Source organism: Theropithecus gelada, chromosome 4, assembly GCF_003255815.1.
Source record: "Theropithecus gelada isolate Dixy chromosome 4, Tgel_1.0, whole genome shotgun sequence".
Lineage (NCBI taxonomy): Eukaryota > Metazoa > Chordata > Mammalia > Primates > Cercopithecidae > Theropithecus > Theropithecus gelada.
Window position 1 is genome coordinate 135567687 of NC_037671.1, and position 16501 is coordinate 135584187.

Below are 16501 nucleotides of genomic sequence, written 5' to 3' on the forward strand. Positions count from 1 at the left end.
AAAAACAAAGCAGAAAGAGATGAAGAACATAGCAATGGACATGTTTACAGAACAAGGGTTATTGATCCTAATGTCATTAAAGTCTCACCATAGAATGATGTGGCTGACCCAGTTTAATCAGGTGTGCAGCTCCCTAGCTCTTTAACACCCCTTCAACTCTGTTAAGGCTGGATGCTCGATCTCATTCTCTTGACTCTTAACTAGCCTGATGCAGAGATTGGCATCTCTACTAGGTCAGTTAAGGTTCTCTTGCTTTCCCAGAAAAGACAATAGAGTGTAGTAAGTCAGATAAGTTTCCTAATTTCCTTTCTTTCTCTCATTCTCTCTTTCTCTTTCTCTCTCTCTCTGTCTCTCTCTCTCTCTTTCTTTTTCCCTGCCCCTCCCCTCCCCTTCCATCGTTTTGAGATGGAACCTCGCTCTGTCGCCAGGCTGGAGCGCAGTGGCACGTTCTCGGCTCACTACAGCCTCCGCCTCCTGGATTCAAGTGATTCTCCTGCCTCAGCCTCACGGCTGGGACTACAGGCGCATGCCACCATGCCCACGTAATTTTTGCTTTTTTTTTTTTTTTGAGATGGAGTCTCGCTGTGTAGTCCAGGCTGGAGTGCAGTGGCGCCATCTCAGCTCACTACAAGCTCCCCCTCCCGGGTTCATGCCATTCTCCTGCCTCAGCTGGGACTACAGGCGCACACCGCCATGCCAGGCTAATTTTTTGTATTTTTAGTAGAGACAGGTTTCACCATGTTAGCCAGGATGGTCTTGATCTCCTGACCTCGTGATCTGCCCACCTCAGCCTCCTAAAGTGCTGGGATTACAGGCATGACCCACCGCTACTGGCCAAGTTTCCTAATTTTCTAAGTGTCAGTTTCCCAAAGTGTAAAATGGAAGTTAGACTAATGAGGGCTGATATTTAGCTTGTATGCACTGATAAAAACATACCAGTTGTTAAATTAGAGACATTTTTCCATATCAGTCAGTAACAAGCAACCACCACAAGCCTTTAGCTCACTCCAGGCCTCCCCATGATCCAACTTTCCCAGGACCCTACCCCAACATGGCTGAGGGTTGTGCCCTGCTAGTTAATTGTTCAATAATCTCGATAATTCATTAAATGTCATTCTTGATAATAGTTACCTTTTGAGACTGTCTTGAGGCTGATAACCTAGAGGTCACACTTGGTAGTTTACTTTTAAAGTAAACTGGCTTCCAAATTAACTTGCCTTGGGGAGGTCTTGTGACTCATGGCAACATCCTATCCCTGAGTAAAGAATCTGTGAGTTCTTCAAATTGTTGACATACTGATTAATGCATAACCTACTGACACTGAAAAGGACACTGACTTCTGATCATAAAGTTTTACTGATTGTCTTGGACACAGACATTTTATCCTGCATGTTGCAATCTGTAGCCAATGACTGTAAATTCTGTACTGTATGTACTCTCCAATAACTTTGGTATAAGGAGTACTTCTCCCTTCTCCTTCCCTCCCTCTCCTTCTCCCTTCTCCTAAAAAAGGCCGTCCTTTTAAAAGCCTGTTCCAGTAACTTGTAACAGACTTCAGAACACTCCTAACTCTATTGGTGTGTCTTCCCAGCTCAATCCTCACATTTGGCTTCCAATAAATGTTCTTCAAATTATTTCTGCCTCAGCAGCCTTAGTTTCAGTAGACAAGGCTTAAAGTGGGTTCAGTTAAAGCAAACTAATAACACTTGACCCTTTCCAACTTTTCTTCCTCTCAGCCATGGGTCCTTAAGCCATCTTTTTTGGATCCAGAGCCAAATTACATTTCTATGCAGCCACGATGGTTATCTACCTTTCAAAGATTTTTCCTTGATCACCCCAAGCAAATTTCCTCTTCTCTGTTCAGTTTAAGTGTTTCTATTCTTTTCTTTTAAACAAAAAACAAAAGAAAAAAAACCAGCTTTATCAAGATATAATTCATATATCATAAAAATCACCCTTTAAAAATATATATTTGGTAGTTTTTGTTTTGTTTTGTTTTGTTTTTCTGGTACATTAACAGAGCTGTGCAACCACTGCCATTAATTTCAGAACATTTTCATCACCCAAAAAGAAACTCCTGGCTGCTCTGCCTATGGAGTAGCCCTTCTTTATTCCTTTACTTTCTTAATAAACTTGCTTTTACTTTTCTCTATGGACTCTCCCCAACTTCTTTCTTGTGTGAGGTCCAGGAACCCTCTCTTGGGGTCTGGATCAGGACCCCTTTCCAGTAACATCTTCCTGGTGAACCACGAAGGGACTAAACTGAGGAGACCCCCCAACCCAAAGGAAATAGTCTGAAGCACCACAATTGGCTGACTTTGGAATCAAGAAAACTTTTCCTTTGAGCTATTTACAGCTTTTAAAAGTTGAGTAAAGTATACTCCTGTGAACAAACTTTGGAGCATATTAGTTTCTCTGTACCTGTTTTCTCCAGAATTTGGAAACGATATCACCTTTTGTCAGAACTCAAGAGTTATGAGTGGCCCTCGCCATACTGACGCTTTCTGACTGAGCTCCTCTCTACCCTGAATACAAGAGACCCTCATAGTTAGGCAGGAATATAATTGCCCTGTTCATCCTGAAAAAGTGGCAGAAAATGGATCTTCATCCCTCTACAACCCTTAGGATTAAGGGTTCCCTTGTAAAAGGTGGGGGAATATGTCAGAGGCATTTGAACTAGAGCAACTCCATTTTGAACAGGGGCTGAGTAAAATAAGACTGAGACCTACTGGGCTACATTCCCATGAGGTTAGACATTCCAAGTCACAGGATGAGATAGGAGGTCAGCACGAGATACAGATCATAAAGACCTTGCGGATAAAACAGGACGAAGTAAAGAAGCTGGCCAAAACCCACCAAAACCAAGATGGTGATGAGCGTGACCTCTGGTCATCCTCCTTGCTCATTATATGCTAATTACAGCACATTAGCATGCTAAAAGAGAGCCCCACCAGTGCCATGACAGTTTACAGATCCCATGGCAACGTCCAGAAATTACCCTATGTGGTCTAAATGGGGGAGGAACCCTCAGTTCTGGGGATTGCCCACCCCTTTCCTGGAAAACTCATAAATAACCCACCCCTTGTTTAGCATATAGTCAAAAAGGAACTTAAGTATTATCAGTAGAGCAGCCCAAGCTGCCGCTCTGCCTATGGAGTAGTCATTCTTTATTCCTTTACTTTCTTTTTTTTTGAGACGGTGTTTCGCTCTTGTCGCCAGGGCTGGAGTGCAGTGGCGCGATCTTGGCTCACTGCAACCTCTGCCTCTTGTGTTCAAGCGATTCTCCCGCCTCAGTCTCCCGAGTAGCTGGGATTACAGGCACCCGCCACCACCCCCAGCTAATTTTTGTATTTTTAGTAGAGACGGGGTTTTGCCATGTTGGCCAGCTGGTCTCAAACTCCTAACCTCAGGTGATCCACCCACCTCGGCCTCCCAAAGTACTGGGATTACAGGCGTCAGCCACGATGCCTGGCTCCTTTACTTTCTTAATAAGCTTGCTTTTACATTAAAAAAAAAAAAAAAAGAAAAAGAAAAAAAAAGAACTCCTTATCCAGTAGCAGTCACTCCTCACTCTGCCATCCTCCCAAGCCCTGGCAACCACTAATCTCTCTCTCTCTTCAAAGATAGAGATGGGATCTCCCTATGTTGCCCAGGCTGGTCTCAAACTCCTGGCCTCAAGGGATACTCCTACCTTGGACTCCCAAAGAGCTGGGATTATAGGAGTGAGCCACCACGCCCAACCTACTATCTCTCTTTATAGGCTTGCCTATTCTGGACATTTCATATAAATGGAACCATTCAGTATGTGGTACTCTGTGTCTGACTTCTTTCACTTGGCATAATGTTTTCTCTTTTTTGAGACAGGGTCTTACTCTGTCATCCAGGCTGGAGTGCAGTAAGTGGCATGATTGCAACTCATTGCAGCTTTGAGGTCCTGGGCTCAAGTGAGTCTCCCACCTCAGCCCCCCAAGAACCTGAAACTACACACATGTGCCACTATGCCTGGGTAATTTTTTAAATTTCTTGTAGAGACGAGGTCTCACTATATGGCCCAGGCTGGTCTCAAACTCCTGGGCTCAAGCAGTCCTCCCACCTCAGCCTCCCAAAGTTCTGGGATTATAGGCCTGAGCCACTGCACCCGGCTCCTTTTAATCTTTTTAAGAATTGTAAGTCATTGAGAGCAGACTGTATTAAGAATGGAGTCCCACTTTAAGATTGTGGAAATTCCTCCCAATCACCAAAAGGCTTGTATCCCTCTTTCAAAACTGATGCTGATGGGTGCCTATGGATGCTTACTGTGCCTAATAAGCTCCTGTTTTGAGTCTGAAAGATGTTTCAAACTTTAAGCTTATTTTCACAGGGTACAAACTCTAGATCATGTCTTCCTTCCAAGGGAATGGTTTTCCAGTATGCATGCCACATTCTAATATTAAAATTATTGGTTGGCTGCGGGGGCTCACACCTGTAATCCCAGCACTTTGGGAGGCTGAGGAAGGTGGATTACCTGAGGTCAGGAGTTCAAGACCAGCCTGGCCAATATGGTGAAACCCTGTCTCTAATCAAAACACAAACATTAGCTGGGCATAGTGGCAGATGCCTGTAGTCCCAGCTACTTGGGAGACTGAGGCAAGAGAATTGCTTGAACCCAGGAGGCAGAGGTTGTAGGGAGCCGAGATGGTGCCACTGCACTCCAGCCTGGGTGACAGAATGAGACGGTCTCATTCTGTCAAAAAAATAAAAATAAAAATAAATAAAAATTATTTCACAGATTTTATATACACGTGTTTTTATAAACACACAGAATATCTTTGAAAGGATATAAAAGAAACTAGTACAAATGGTTGGGGGACAGGGGTAGAAGGCTCACTTTCTGGCTGGGTGAGGCGTCTCATGCCTGTAATCCCAGCACTTTGGGAGGCCGAGGCAGGTGGATCACTTGAGGTCAGGAGTTCGAGGCCAGCCTGGCCAACATCGCAAAACCCCGTCTCTACTAAAAATACAAAAATTAGCCAGGTGTGGTATCGCACACCTGTAATCCCAGCTACTAGGATGGCTCAGGCACACCGCGCCTGGTGTAAGCATAATTATTTTCATTCTCATATAATAAATAAGAAAACTGATGGCCGGGCGCGGTGGCTCACTCCTGCAATCCCAGCACTTTGGGAGGCCGAGACGGCGGATCACGAGGTCAAGAGATCGAGACCATGCTGGCTAACACGGTGAAACCCTGTCTCTACTAAAAATACAAACGAATTAGCCGGGCGTGGTGGCGGGTACCTCTAGTCCCAGCTACTCGGGAGGCTGAGGCAGGAGAATGGCGTGAACCCGGGAGGCGGAGCTTGCAGTGAGCCGAGATCACGCCACCGCACTCCAGTCTGGGCGACTGAGCAAGACTCCATCTCAAAAAAAGAAAGAAGAAAGAAAACTGAGGTTGGAAAAGTTCACAATTATTAAGCTTCAGAGCTAGAATTCAAATGTACTTCTAACAGGTCCAGTGTTCCTTCTACTTTTTTAAACTATGAAATACATTTAATTAGGCAACTGGACAAAAATATACACAGAAGAGTGTTTACTACAATGTTATTTACAATATCCACAAACTGTAAATAACCTATGTGTTAAAAAATAGAGGATCAAGTTATGGCACACTCATACAACCATTATGTAAAGACAGGCACTGTGGCGTGCACCTGTAGTCCCAGTTACTCAGGAAGCAGAGATAGGAGGCTCCCTTTGAGCCCAGGAGTTTGAGGGTACACGGAGCTATGATGGCGCCACTGCATTCCAGGCTGGGCCACAGAGCCAGACCCTGTCACAAAAAAGAAAGGAAAGAAAGAGAGAAAGAGAAAGAAACAAAGAATAAAAGAAAGAGAGCAGCGTACTAAAAAAATTATATATTACTACTAATAATAGATTAAATGCACTTTAAATGCTTACTATGTGCTGAATACTGGGCTAAATTTATTTTATATGTATTGTCTCATTTAATCCTCACAATAACCAATCTGCCCAAAGCCTTGCTGTTAATGCAGTAGAACTTGACAGGTATTAAAATCCAAAGCTCAGGTTGGGCGCGGTGGCTCATGCCTGCAATCCCAGCATTTTGGGAGGTCGGGAGTTCGAGACCAGCCTGACCAACATGGAGAAACCCTGTCTCTAATAAAAAATAACAGAATTAGCCGGGCGTGGTGGTGCATGCCTATAATTGCAGCTACTCGGGAGGCTGAGGCAGGAGAATCGCTTGAACCTGGGAAGTGGAGGTTGCAGTGAGTCCAGATGACACTATTGCACTCCAGCCTGGGCAACAAGAGCAAAACTCCATCTCTAAATCAATAAATAAATAAATATCCAAAGCTCATGATCTTAACCACTAGATCATGCTATCTCAGGTAGGAAGACCATTTCTTTCAAAGACCATTTCTTTCATAATCAGAAACATCTATGGGATACTTTAAGAAAATTCTGTTCAAACTTCTCTTGCCCAGGTCTCTGTATTGCTATAACAATGTGTATCTCTACAGCACTTGCTTGGGTCCATTTATATACCTCTCACAGATCCTATGCTCCTGCAGGCCTAAAACTTAAGCCCACTTTCTATTTTTCATAGCTCCTGGTGCAGTGCTTTTTACCGTGTAGGCGCTCATTAGTGTTAAACTGAATGTGCCTTTAACTTGGCTTGGGGGACGTTGAATTGAGGATGAGCGCTGACACAATATTAATAATTTCTTTCCAAGAAATGTGCTCGGGTCAACACAAGGCTTTTCTGTCCATGATCCGCCTGAAACCATGGTTTCCTTGCTTTCACCTTTATCCCCTGTGCCTTGCCAGTCCTCCCCGCCAGCGGGACCGGGAGCCCGGCGACTCCCTAGATCGCAGGGTCTGTCTTGCGTGACCGACAGCGCTCCGCTGCCTACAGCAGCCTAGCCCCCGCCCCCGCTTTCAGTCACTAAGCAAGGAGTGGGCCGTGGCGAGTCTCCACGCGAGCACCAGCGCTCTCGGCGCCCGTAGCCACCCGCCCACCGGAAGCCGACATCTTGAGTTCTGGCAGGAGCGGTTTGCGCGGCGAGGAGCGGAGTGGCAGGAACCCAGTGAGCTGCTCCGCGTAGGAGCTGCTGCCCGCACTCAAGATGGCGGCTCCGGGCGGGCGTGGCCAGTGACTAGGAGGCGAAGTGCCAAGGGACCATGGCGGCGGCCGACGAGCGGGGTCTGGAAGACGGAGAAGAGGAGGAAGAGGAGGTAGTAAGCGCTACGCCGAAAGCCTGCACCGCAGTGGCGGTGATACCTGTGCTGGCCGTGTGTGGGGAAGGGAGTCGGGGAGCTGCGGGCGGGAGGGAGGCCCCGACGCTCCTCACCGGCTTCTTGCTCCTGGGCACGCGGAGCCGGGCAGCTTGGGACCTGAGCCCTAATCGTCACCCCGTACTTAGGATGGAAAGTACCGGGAAGTTACCTTAGGTAGCGTCGTTTCCTCTTGCTGAAAACAGAGTCCTGTTTTCACAAAGGTGGGATTTTTGGCTTCTTTTGCTAATTGCTCCCTCTTGCCCGCTCGCGTGCTAGCATGTTAATTAACCCCTCTTTCTTTCACCAGGAGCAGTTGGTTCTGGTGGAATTATCAGGAATTATTGATTCAGACTTTCTCTCAAAATGTGAAAATAAATGCAAGGTTTTGGTGAGTTTTCTAGACTTGGGGGGATTGTTCTAGAGTTTCTTAAATGTAAAACAAGAATGGTGAAATACCTGTCCACAAGTATTGATATATTTATTTCACCTTACAAAGCAGTGAACTCTAAGGATAAGAAGTACACTAAGTATAATTAATTAATATATAATTAAGTGTAATGTAAAAGTACAGGGGTACTATGGGAGCAGATAGGAGAAAATGGCTAACTTTGCTTGCTTGTTTGAATGTGTGGCTGAAGAGAAAGTTACAGATTTGGAGGAAGTAACATTGTGATATGGAACAGTACATATATTCCTATAATCTCAGCACTCCTATAATCTCAGCAGAGGTGGGAGGATCACTTGAGCCCAGGAATTGGAGACCATCCTGGGCAACATAGCGAGACCCCCTCTCTACAATAATAATAACAATAAATGGCTGGGCGCGGTGGCTCACGCCTGTAATCCCAACAGTTTGGGAGGCCGAGGTGGATGGATCACGAGGTCAGGAGTTGGAGACCAGCCTGGCCAACATGGTGAAATCCCATCTCTACTAAAATACAAAAATTAGCCGGGGATGGTGGTGGACGCCTGTAATCCCAGCTACTCGGGAGGCTGAGAGAGGAGAACCGCGTGATCCCTGGAGGCGGAGGTTGCAGTGACACCCGAAATCGCGCCACTGCACTCCAGCCTGGGCAACAAAGGGCAAAACTCCATCTCAAAAAATAAAAATAAAAAATAATAATAAATTAGCTGGGCATGGTGGCATGCTCCTGTGGTCCCTGCTGCTCAGGAGGCTGGGGTGGGAGGATTGCCTGAACCCTCGTGGTCAAGGCTGCAGTGAGCCATGATCACGCCACTGCATTCCAGCCTGGGTGACAGAGCTAGACACTGTCTCAAAAAATAGATAGATGACAGATAGATAGACTCTTTGCACTACTGTTGACAAAACTTCCTCTGTTCTTAGCTTACTCTTGAAGAAGATGCTGATTGAAATAGACCTTGTTACTTGAGTATGAATTAAGTAGTCTTCAAGTTGTAGCTGCTGTGATCAGAGCAATTGTAGTTTATCCTGTACTTGGTAGGACAAGATGCTCTAGAGTTTCCCCAGTTTTGGAGATTAGTTTCCTTGGTAGCAAGGTTATAATGTTGAAGCCTTTTTCTAATCATGTTTTTTTTAATGATCCTTTATTCTGTTGTAGGGCATTGACACTGAGAGGCCCATTCTGCAAGTGGACAGCTGTGTCTTTGCTGGGGAGTATGAAGGTAGGAGGATGTCAGATAGATGGAACTCTTTCTGATATGGGCCTTTCAGAGATGGTAGCTCTTCTCAACAATTTGTATTTTTCTGTAGACACTCTTGGGACCTGTGTTATATTTGAAGAAAATGTTGAACATGGTAAGTGATTACTAGCCCAGCCCTTTTTAATATGAACTATTTCAATCATACTTAAGCATAATAAACATTAAATATCTCATGTATCCATTGTCTAGCTGTATCATATCCTACCATTTTCCCAAATGTGACGCAGATTATAGTTTAAAAAAAAACATGCCAGGCTGGGCCAGGTGGCTTAATCCTGTAATCCCAGCACTTTGGGAGGCCAAGGCAGGCAGATCACTTGAGGCCAGGAGTTCGAGACCAGCCTGGCCAACATGGCAAAACCCCATTTCTACTAAAAATACAAAAATTAGCTGTGTATGGTGGCATGTGCCTCCCAGCTACTTGGGAGACTGAGGCATGAGAATTGCTTGAACCGGGGAGGTGGAGGTTGCAGTGAACCGATATCGTACCACTGCACTCCAGCCTGGGCAACAGAGCTAGACTATGTGTCAAAAACAAACAAACCCATTCCAGATACATTTGAAGTCCTTCTATCTCCATTTCCAAACATTTCTCTCCCTCTGTCTTCAGAGATCATCACTCTCCTGAATTCTTTTTTTTTTTTTTTGGAGACAGAGTCTCACTCTGTCACCCAGGCTAGAGTGCAGTGGCATGATCTCGGCTCACTGCAGTCTCCACCTCCTAGGTTCAAGCAATTCTCCTGCCTCAGCCTCCTGAGTAGCTGGGATTACAGGCGCCTGTTACCACGCCCAGGTAATTTTTGTATTTTTGGTAGAGACGGGGTTTCACCATGTTGGCCAGGCTGGTCTCAAACTCCTGACCTCAAGTGACCTGCCTGCCTCGGCCTCTCAAAGGGATCCTCTCAAAAAGATTACAGGTGTGAGCCACCACTCCTGGCCAAGGAATAAAAGAAGGGCTACTTCACAGGCAGAGCAGCCTACTTTCTAAAGTATGATATCAATTTACACTCACAGTAGCAATGTATGGAAGTGTCTGTGCTTCGTATCCTTGGCTCAAGGGCCTCATCTTCCCTCCTGCCTAGGCATAGAGTTTTCTGAAAGTTTCAACTCCAGGCAGCAGGTTGGCAGCAATTTTTTTTCTCAGCCTGTCGTGATTGAGAATGTCCCTACTCCACACTTTGGCTTCAGGTAGTAAGTCTGACTTTGGTCCTTCATTTGAGTGGTAGAATTTTAGATCCCAATACGCTATAGGGTAAAATTCCTGGCCCCAATTTCTACTTCAAGGATGAAGCCTGTTAGACCTGTGGGTTTAATCGCACTCATAACTTTGTGTTTCTGACCTCTGAAGATGTTTGTTACTTTTGAATCCAGTTGTACTTTCAATTGTTAATGTATTTTTTTTTTTTTTTTTTTTTGAGACAGAGTTTTGCTCTTGTTGCCCAGGCTGGAGTGCAGTGGCACAATCTCTGCTCACTGCAACCTCCGCCTCCTGGGTTCAAGCAATTCTCCTGTCTCAGCCGCCCAAATAGCTGGGATTACAGGCATGTGCCACCATGCCCAGCTAATTTTTTGTACTTTTAGTAGAGACGGGGGTTTCATCATGTTGGCCAGGCTGGTCTCGAACTCCTGACCTCAGGTGAACCACCTGCCTCGGCTTCCCAAAGTGCAGGGATTACAGGCATGAGCCACTGTGCCTGGCCTGTTAATGTATTTTATCTGTTATTTTTCTATGCTTGGAGCAGGAGGGATGAGTTATACCTTGAATTTACTACACTGTCTTGACAGGAAGTAGTTTAATCTGACTCCCTACACTGGAATTATTAAGGCTTCATCTTTGTTTTATTTGATAGCACAAGCAGTATAATAATGGAGTTCATTTCTGTTCTAGCTGATACAGAAGGCAATAATAAAACAGTGCTAAAATATAAATGTCATACAATGAAGAAGCTCAGCATGACAAGAACTCTTCTGACAGAGAAGAAGGAAGGAGAAGAAAACATAGGTTAGTTCCCTTATTCTCTGAAAATAGGTGATCCAGTACTGGCTTTGACAGTGGTACATTGATGCCAGGACACTCCTTGTACTTTTTAGTAATAACTATACATGATTTTCGTTTGTTTGTTTTTTTCAGACAGAGTCTTGCTCTGTCACCCGAGCTGGAGTGCACTGGCACAATCTCGGCTCACTGCAACCTCCGCCTCCTGGGCTCAAGCAATTCTCTTGCCCCAGCCTCCTGAGCAACAGGGATGACAGGCACCCATCACCACGCCCGGCTAATTTTTTTAGTAGAGACCGGATTTTACCATGTTGGCCAGGCTGGTCTCAAACTCCTGACCTCAAGTGATCCAGCCTACAAAGTGCTGCAATTACAGGTGTGAGCCACTGTGCCTGGCCTCATAATATGTTTAATATATTAAAATGGAGGGTGCTCCATGTAAAGTACCAAGCATAGAGTTAAAATTCAGTTGAACACTCATATAGCTGAGGGCACTGGGGACGTAGAAATCTTTTATCTGCTTGGCATTGGAAATGACTGAGGACTTTTTGAAGAAACTTGGTATCTAAGCCCTAGGGAATTCAGTAGTGCTTCTCTCTCTCTTCTCCTTCCCCCCTCCCCTCTTTAATTAAAAACTTCCTTGTACCTTTTTGTAGTTCATAAGCATGATGATTATGTTTTTACATTCATGTGTAAGATGTGCCTCCCTCAAACCTTGTTATGATGTCAGCATATTACCTGTCTGATGTGTGGGGGGAAAAAACTTCCTTGTAAGCAAAGTGGATATGATCACAATAGTTCTCAATTCCCAAGCTGAAATTCCTTGGAAACTTTTGGCAGTTGCAGCAGCTTTCAACAGGCTCACAGCTGGAAAAAGCTGGCTTTTTTTTTTTTAAAGACAGTCTCTTTCTGTCACTCAGGCTAGAGTATAGTGGAGCCATCTTGGCTCACTGCAACCTCCGCTTCCTGGGTGCAAGTGATTCTCCTGCCTCAGCCTCCCGAGTAGCTGGGATTACAGGTAGCTGGGATTACAGGCATGCACCATTACACCTGAATGATTTTTGTATTTTTATTAGAGACAGGGTTTCGCCATGTTGGCCAGGCTGGTCTTGAACTCCTGACTTCAGATGATCAACCTGCCTCAGCCTCCCAAAGTGCTGGGATTACAGGCATGAGCCACCGCCCCTGGCCAAAAGCTAGCTTTAAATGTGGGGGAGACTCTAGGACCACAATTGTTAGTCATCAGTCTAGTTTTTTTTATTATTATTATTTAATTATTTTATTTTATTTGAGACAGGGTCTCACTCTGTCACCCAGGCTGGAGTGCAGTGGTGCAATGTCGGCTCACTGTGACCTCTGCCCCCCATCCCCCTACCTCAGCCTCCCCAGTAGTTGGGACCACAGGCATGTTCCACCATGCCTGGCTGTTTTGTTTTTGTTTTTGTTTTTTCTTTTTTTTGAGATGGAGTTTCACTCCATCGCCCAGGCTGGAGTACAGTGGCGTGATCTCTGCTCACTGCAGCCTCCACCTCCCAGGTTCAAGCAATTCTCCTGCCTCAGCCTTGTGAGTAGCTGAGACTACAGGCACATGCCACCATGCCCAGCTAATTTTTGTATTTTTAGTAGAAACAGGGTTTCACCATGTTGGTCAGGCTGGTCGGGAACTGACTTTGTGATCTGCCTGCCTTAGCCTCCCAAAGTGCTGGGATTATAGGCGTGAGCTACCGCACCCGTCCTTCTTTGTATTTTTAGTAGAGATGGAGTCTCGCCATGTTGCCCAGGCTGGTCTCGAACTCCTGAAGAGACCACTGTGCCCAGGCTTTCTTTTTCTTCTGACGTTTTTCTTTTTTTCTTTTCTGGAGACAGAGTCTTACTCTATCCCCCAGGCTGGAGTGCAGTGGCGTGATCTCAGCTCACTGCAACCTCTGCCTCCCGGGTTCAAGTGATTCTCCTGCCTCAGCCTCCTGAGTAGCTGGGATTACAGGTACCCACCACCACGCCTGGCTAATTTTTAGTAGAGACAGGGTTTCTTTATCTTATTTTATTTTTTGGAGACGAGTTTCGCTCTTGTTGCCCAGGCTGGAGTGGGGTGGTGCGATCTTAGCTCACTGCAACCTCCGCCTCCTAGGTTCAAGTGATTCTCCTGCCTCAGCCTCCTGAGTAGCTGGGATTACAGGCATGCACCACCACGCCCAGCTAATTTTGTATTTTTAGTAGAGAGATGGAGTGTCTCCATATTGGTCAGGCTGGTCTCGAACTCCCGATCTCATGTGATCTGCCCACCTCAGCTTCCCAAAGTGCTGGGATTACAGGTGTGAGCCACTGCGCCCAACCTTTTTTTTTTTTTTTTAAATAGAGACAGGGTCTTACTATGTTACCCAGCTGGTCTCAACCTCCTGGACTCAAGTGATCCTCCTGCCTCAGCCTCCCAAAGTGTTAGGATTACAGGCATGAGTTCTTAATTTGCATCCACTTATTCTTCTTCACTTGCTGGTCACCACATACTAGAGACTTTTAGACTAGTGCTTCTTTCACCTGAAGTAGACATACGTTTGTGGAGTTGAAAAAACAATAATTTGATGGTTTAAAAGTTCACTGCTCAATAACACATATGAAACTCTAGTAAGATTCTCATGATGAGTATTTATAGCTTAACAGGGAATAAACATTTGAAGGTACATTGATCTTATAAAATTAATTACATCACCTATATACAACTATATAATAAACCCTTGTTCTTATTATGTATATCCCTGAACTATCCCCTTTTTTAGGCACCTTGTAATAATTATAGGAAGAAAGTGGTACTAGGTTCTAGAATAAACTTAAAAGGCTGACATGTATCATAAGCTTAGCTATCATTGGGATATTCTTATTAAAGGAAGTTACGAGTTTCCTCTTCGTAGTCTTTAATAATCTGACAGATCTTTGGGAATATTTGGGTGTTTTGTTTAGTCAAATAAATGAGCAACCAACAATTCGAGTCTGCATTAGTTATCTACTGCTGCATAACAAATTACCTCTAAACTTAACAGCTTAAAACAACAACAGAAAACCAGTATCTTACAGTTTCTGTGAATCAGGAATTTGGGAGCAGTTTAGGTAGGTGGTTCTGGCTCCAGGTCTCCAATAAGGTTGCAGTCAAAATGTTATCTGGGCTGCAGTCATCTGAAGGCTTGACTAATGCTGGAAATCTGATTGTAAAATGGCTTATTCATCAAAATAAATTCAAAATTTATTTTGGTTGTTGGCAGGAGGCCTCAGTTCCTTGCTATGTTGTTCTCACAGGACTGTTTGAATGCCCTCCTGATATGGCAGCTGGCTTCTCTCAGATAAAGTATTCCATGAAAACAAGGTAGAAGCCACAGTGTCTTTTATGAACTAGACTTAGAAGTCACAGTCTTGGCTGGGCACGGTGGCTCATGCCTGTAATCCCAGCACTTTGGGAGGTCAAGGCAGGCAGATCACTTGAGGTCAGGAGTTCAAGACCAGCCTGGCCAACATGGTGAGACCCCCATCTCTACTAAAAATACAAAAAATTAGCCAGGTGTGGTGGCACATGCCTGTAGTCCCAGCTACTCGGGAGACTGAGGTGGGAGAATTGCTTGAACCCGGTAGGCAGAGGTTGCAGTGAGCCGAGATCACGCTATTGCACTCTGGCCTGGGCGACAAAGCGAGACTCTGTCTCAAAAAAAAAAAAAAAGAAAGAAGTCACAGTCTTGTCATTTCCACAATATCTTACTCAGTGTGGGACAGGACTACACAAGGGCATGAATACCAGGAAGGTGAAGATCACTGGGGACCATCTTGTAGGCTGGCTACCAAACACAGCTCCATGCTGGAGGTAAGACAGAACAGAGAGGAAGTGTGACTTACCTTCTAGGAACTTGCATTCTAAAGTAAATTACATTGAAACAGACACGGACGAATATGAGTGAACATCAAATTCATTCTATTTTAAGTATTATGCTAAATAACAGAATAAAGGATAGCTTCAAGATTTTGAGCCTGGCTGACTAGGAGAATGATGTTATTGCAGGAAAAAAATATGAACATCTGTAGTTGAAACTGAATTGGAAGAAAAAGGACTAATAACCAGGTGCAGTGGGTCATGCCTGTGATCCCAGCACTTTGGGAGGTGAGGCGGGTGGATGGCTTGAGGTTAGGAGTTCGAGACCAGCCTAGCCAACATGGTGAAATTCCGTCTCTATTGAAATAAAAAATTAGCCGGGCATGGTGGCACACACCTGTAATCCCAGCTACTTGGGGAGCTGAGGCACAAGAATTGCTTGAACTGGGGGGCGGAGGTTGCAGTGAGCCAAGATCGTGGCTGCACTCCAGCCTGGGTGACAGAGCGAGACTTTGTCTTAAAAAAAAAAAATTATAGGGTAGTGGTAAGTTTCCTTGAAGGCATAAGATGGCAGAGAGTACTCAGATTATATTTCATAATGAGCTGAGAACTGAACTCTGGAAAAAGGCATGGAATAGTAATTGAGGTTGATAACTTGTAGTGATTTTGATGGTACCTACCTAATAGGCATTCCAAGGTCTCTAGAGAAGATGGAAAATATATTTTATCAGTAGTTACAGACACCATATTCCTTGATTTATGTTGGGCTTTCAGTTTGACATGTATTCATATGATAGAGATTTAAATTAAATAAAAATATACTTCACTAAAATTCATTTTTTGTTTCTTTTTGGTTTATTTCTCATCCCTTCCAAATTAGGTGGGGTGGAATGGCTGCAAATAAAGGATAATGATTTCTCCTATCGACCCAACATGATTTGTAGCTTTCTACATGAAAATGAAGACGAAGAAGTGGCAGCCTCAGCCCCAGATAAATCTTTGGAATTGGAAGAGGAAGAGATTCAGATGAACGACAGTTCAAACCTGAGTTGTGAACAGGAGAAACCAATGCACTTGGATATAGAAGATTCTGGTCCTCTTATTGATATATCTTCTGAGACAGAAGGTTCTGTTTTTATGGAAACTCAAATGCTGCCTTAGAAATCACTCCTAGATGAAATTTTTCTCATAACAACTTGTCAAGAACTTTTTAGAGTTCTTACATAAAAATAATTGCTGTGTAGCTTTCAGTCTTTTAACATTTTTTGGTATTTTATCGGCTATACACACACATCCAGTCATAACACAACTTATTTTACCAGAATCATTTGGGACCAGACATGAATTGGATTTTTAAAATACAGTTTAGGCTGGGTGCAGTGGTTCATACCTGTAATCTCAGCACTTTGGGAAGCTGAGGTGGGAGCATCACTTGAGCAGCCTAGGAGTTTGAGACAATCTGGGTAACATAGGGCGGTCCCATCTCTATAAAAAATTTTTTTAGAATTAGCTGGACACAGTGTCGTGCACCTATGGTACCAGCTACTGGGCAGTTGACCTGGGAGGATGGCCTGGGACTGGAAGTCGAGGCTGCAGTGAGCTGTGTTTGCGCCTCTGTACTCTTGCCTGGGTGACACAGTGACACCCTGTCTCAAAAAATAAGTAAAATGAAATATTTTTAAATGACTTTAGGG

The 16501-nt window shown here is 44.6% G+C and overlaps 1 protein-coding gene and 1 non-coding gene across 3 annotated transcripts; both read left to right on the forward strand.

The window, feature by feature from the left end:
- The first annotated feature begins 6951 nt into the window (after positions 1–6951).
- On the forward strand, positions 6952–16051 carry GTF3C6 (general transcription factor IIIC subunit 6). Of its 2 annotated transcripts, none has more exons than XM_025382466.1 (6): positions 6952–7236; positions 7586–7666; positions 8859–8922; positions 9011–9055; positions 10850–10963; positions 15688–16051. In XM_025382466.1, the coding sequence occupies exons 1-6, from the start codon at positions 7183–7185 to the stop codon at positions 15966–15968; spliced, it is 639 nt and encodes a 212-aa protein (XP_025238251.1). In that variant the 5' UTR covers positions 6952–7182; the 3' UTR covers positions 15969–16051. The 2 variants fall into 2 exon arrangements, with proteins under 2 accessions (XP_025238251.1, XP_025238252.1); XM_025382467.1 differs by having other exon boundaries at positions 7068–7236; positions 7586–7660.
- On the forward strand, positions 11602–11705 carry LOC112624002. Its single transcript, XR_003119333.1, has one exon. It is a non-coding gene; the product is annotated as a small nucleolar RNA U13 (small nucleolar RNA).
- Positions 16052–16501: the final 450 nt, after the last annotated feature.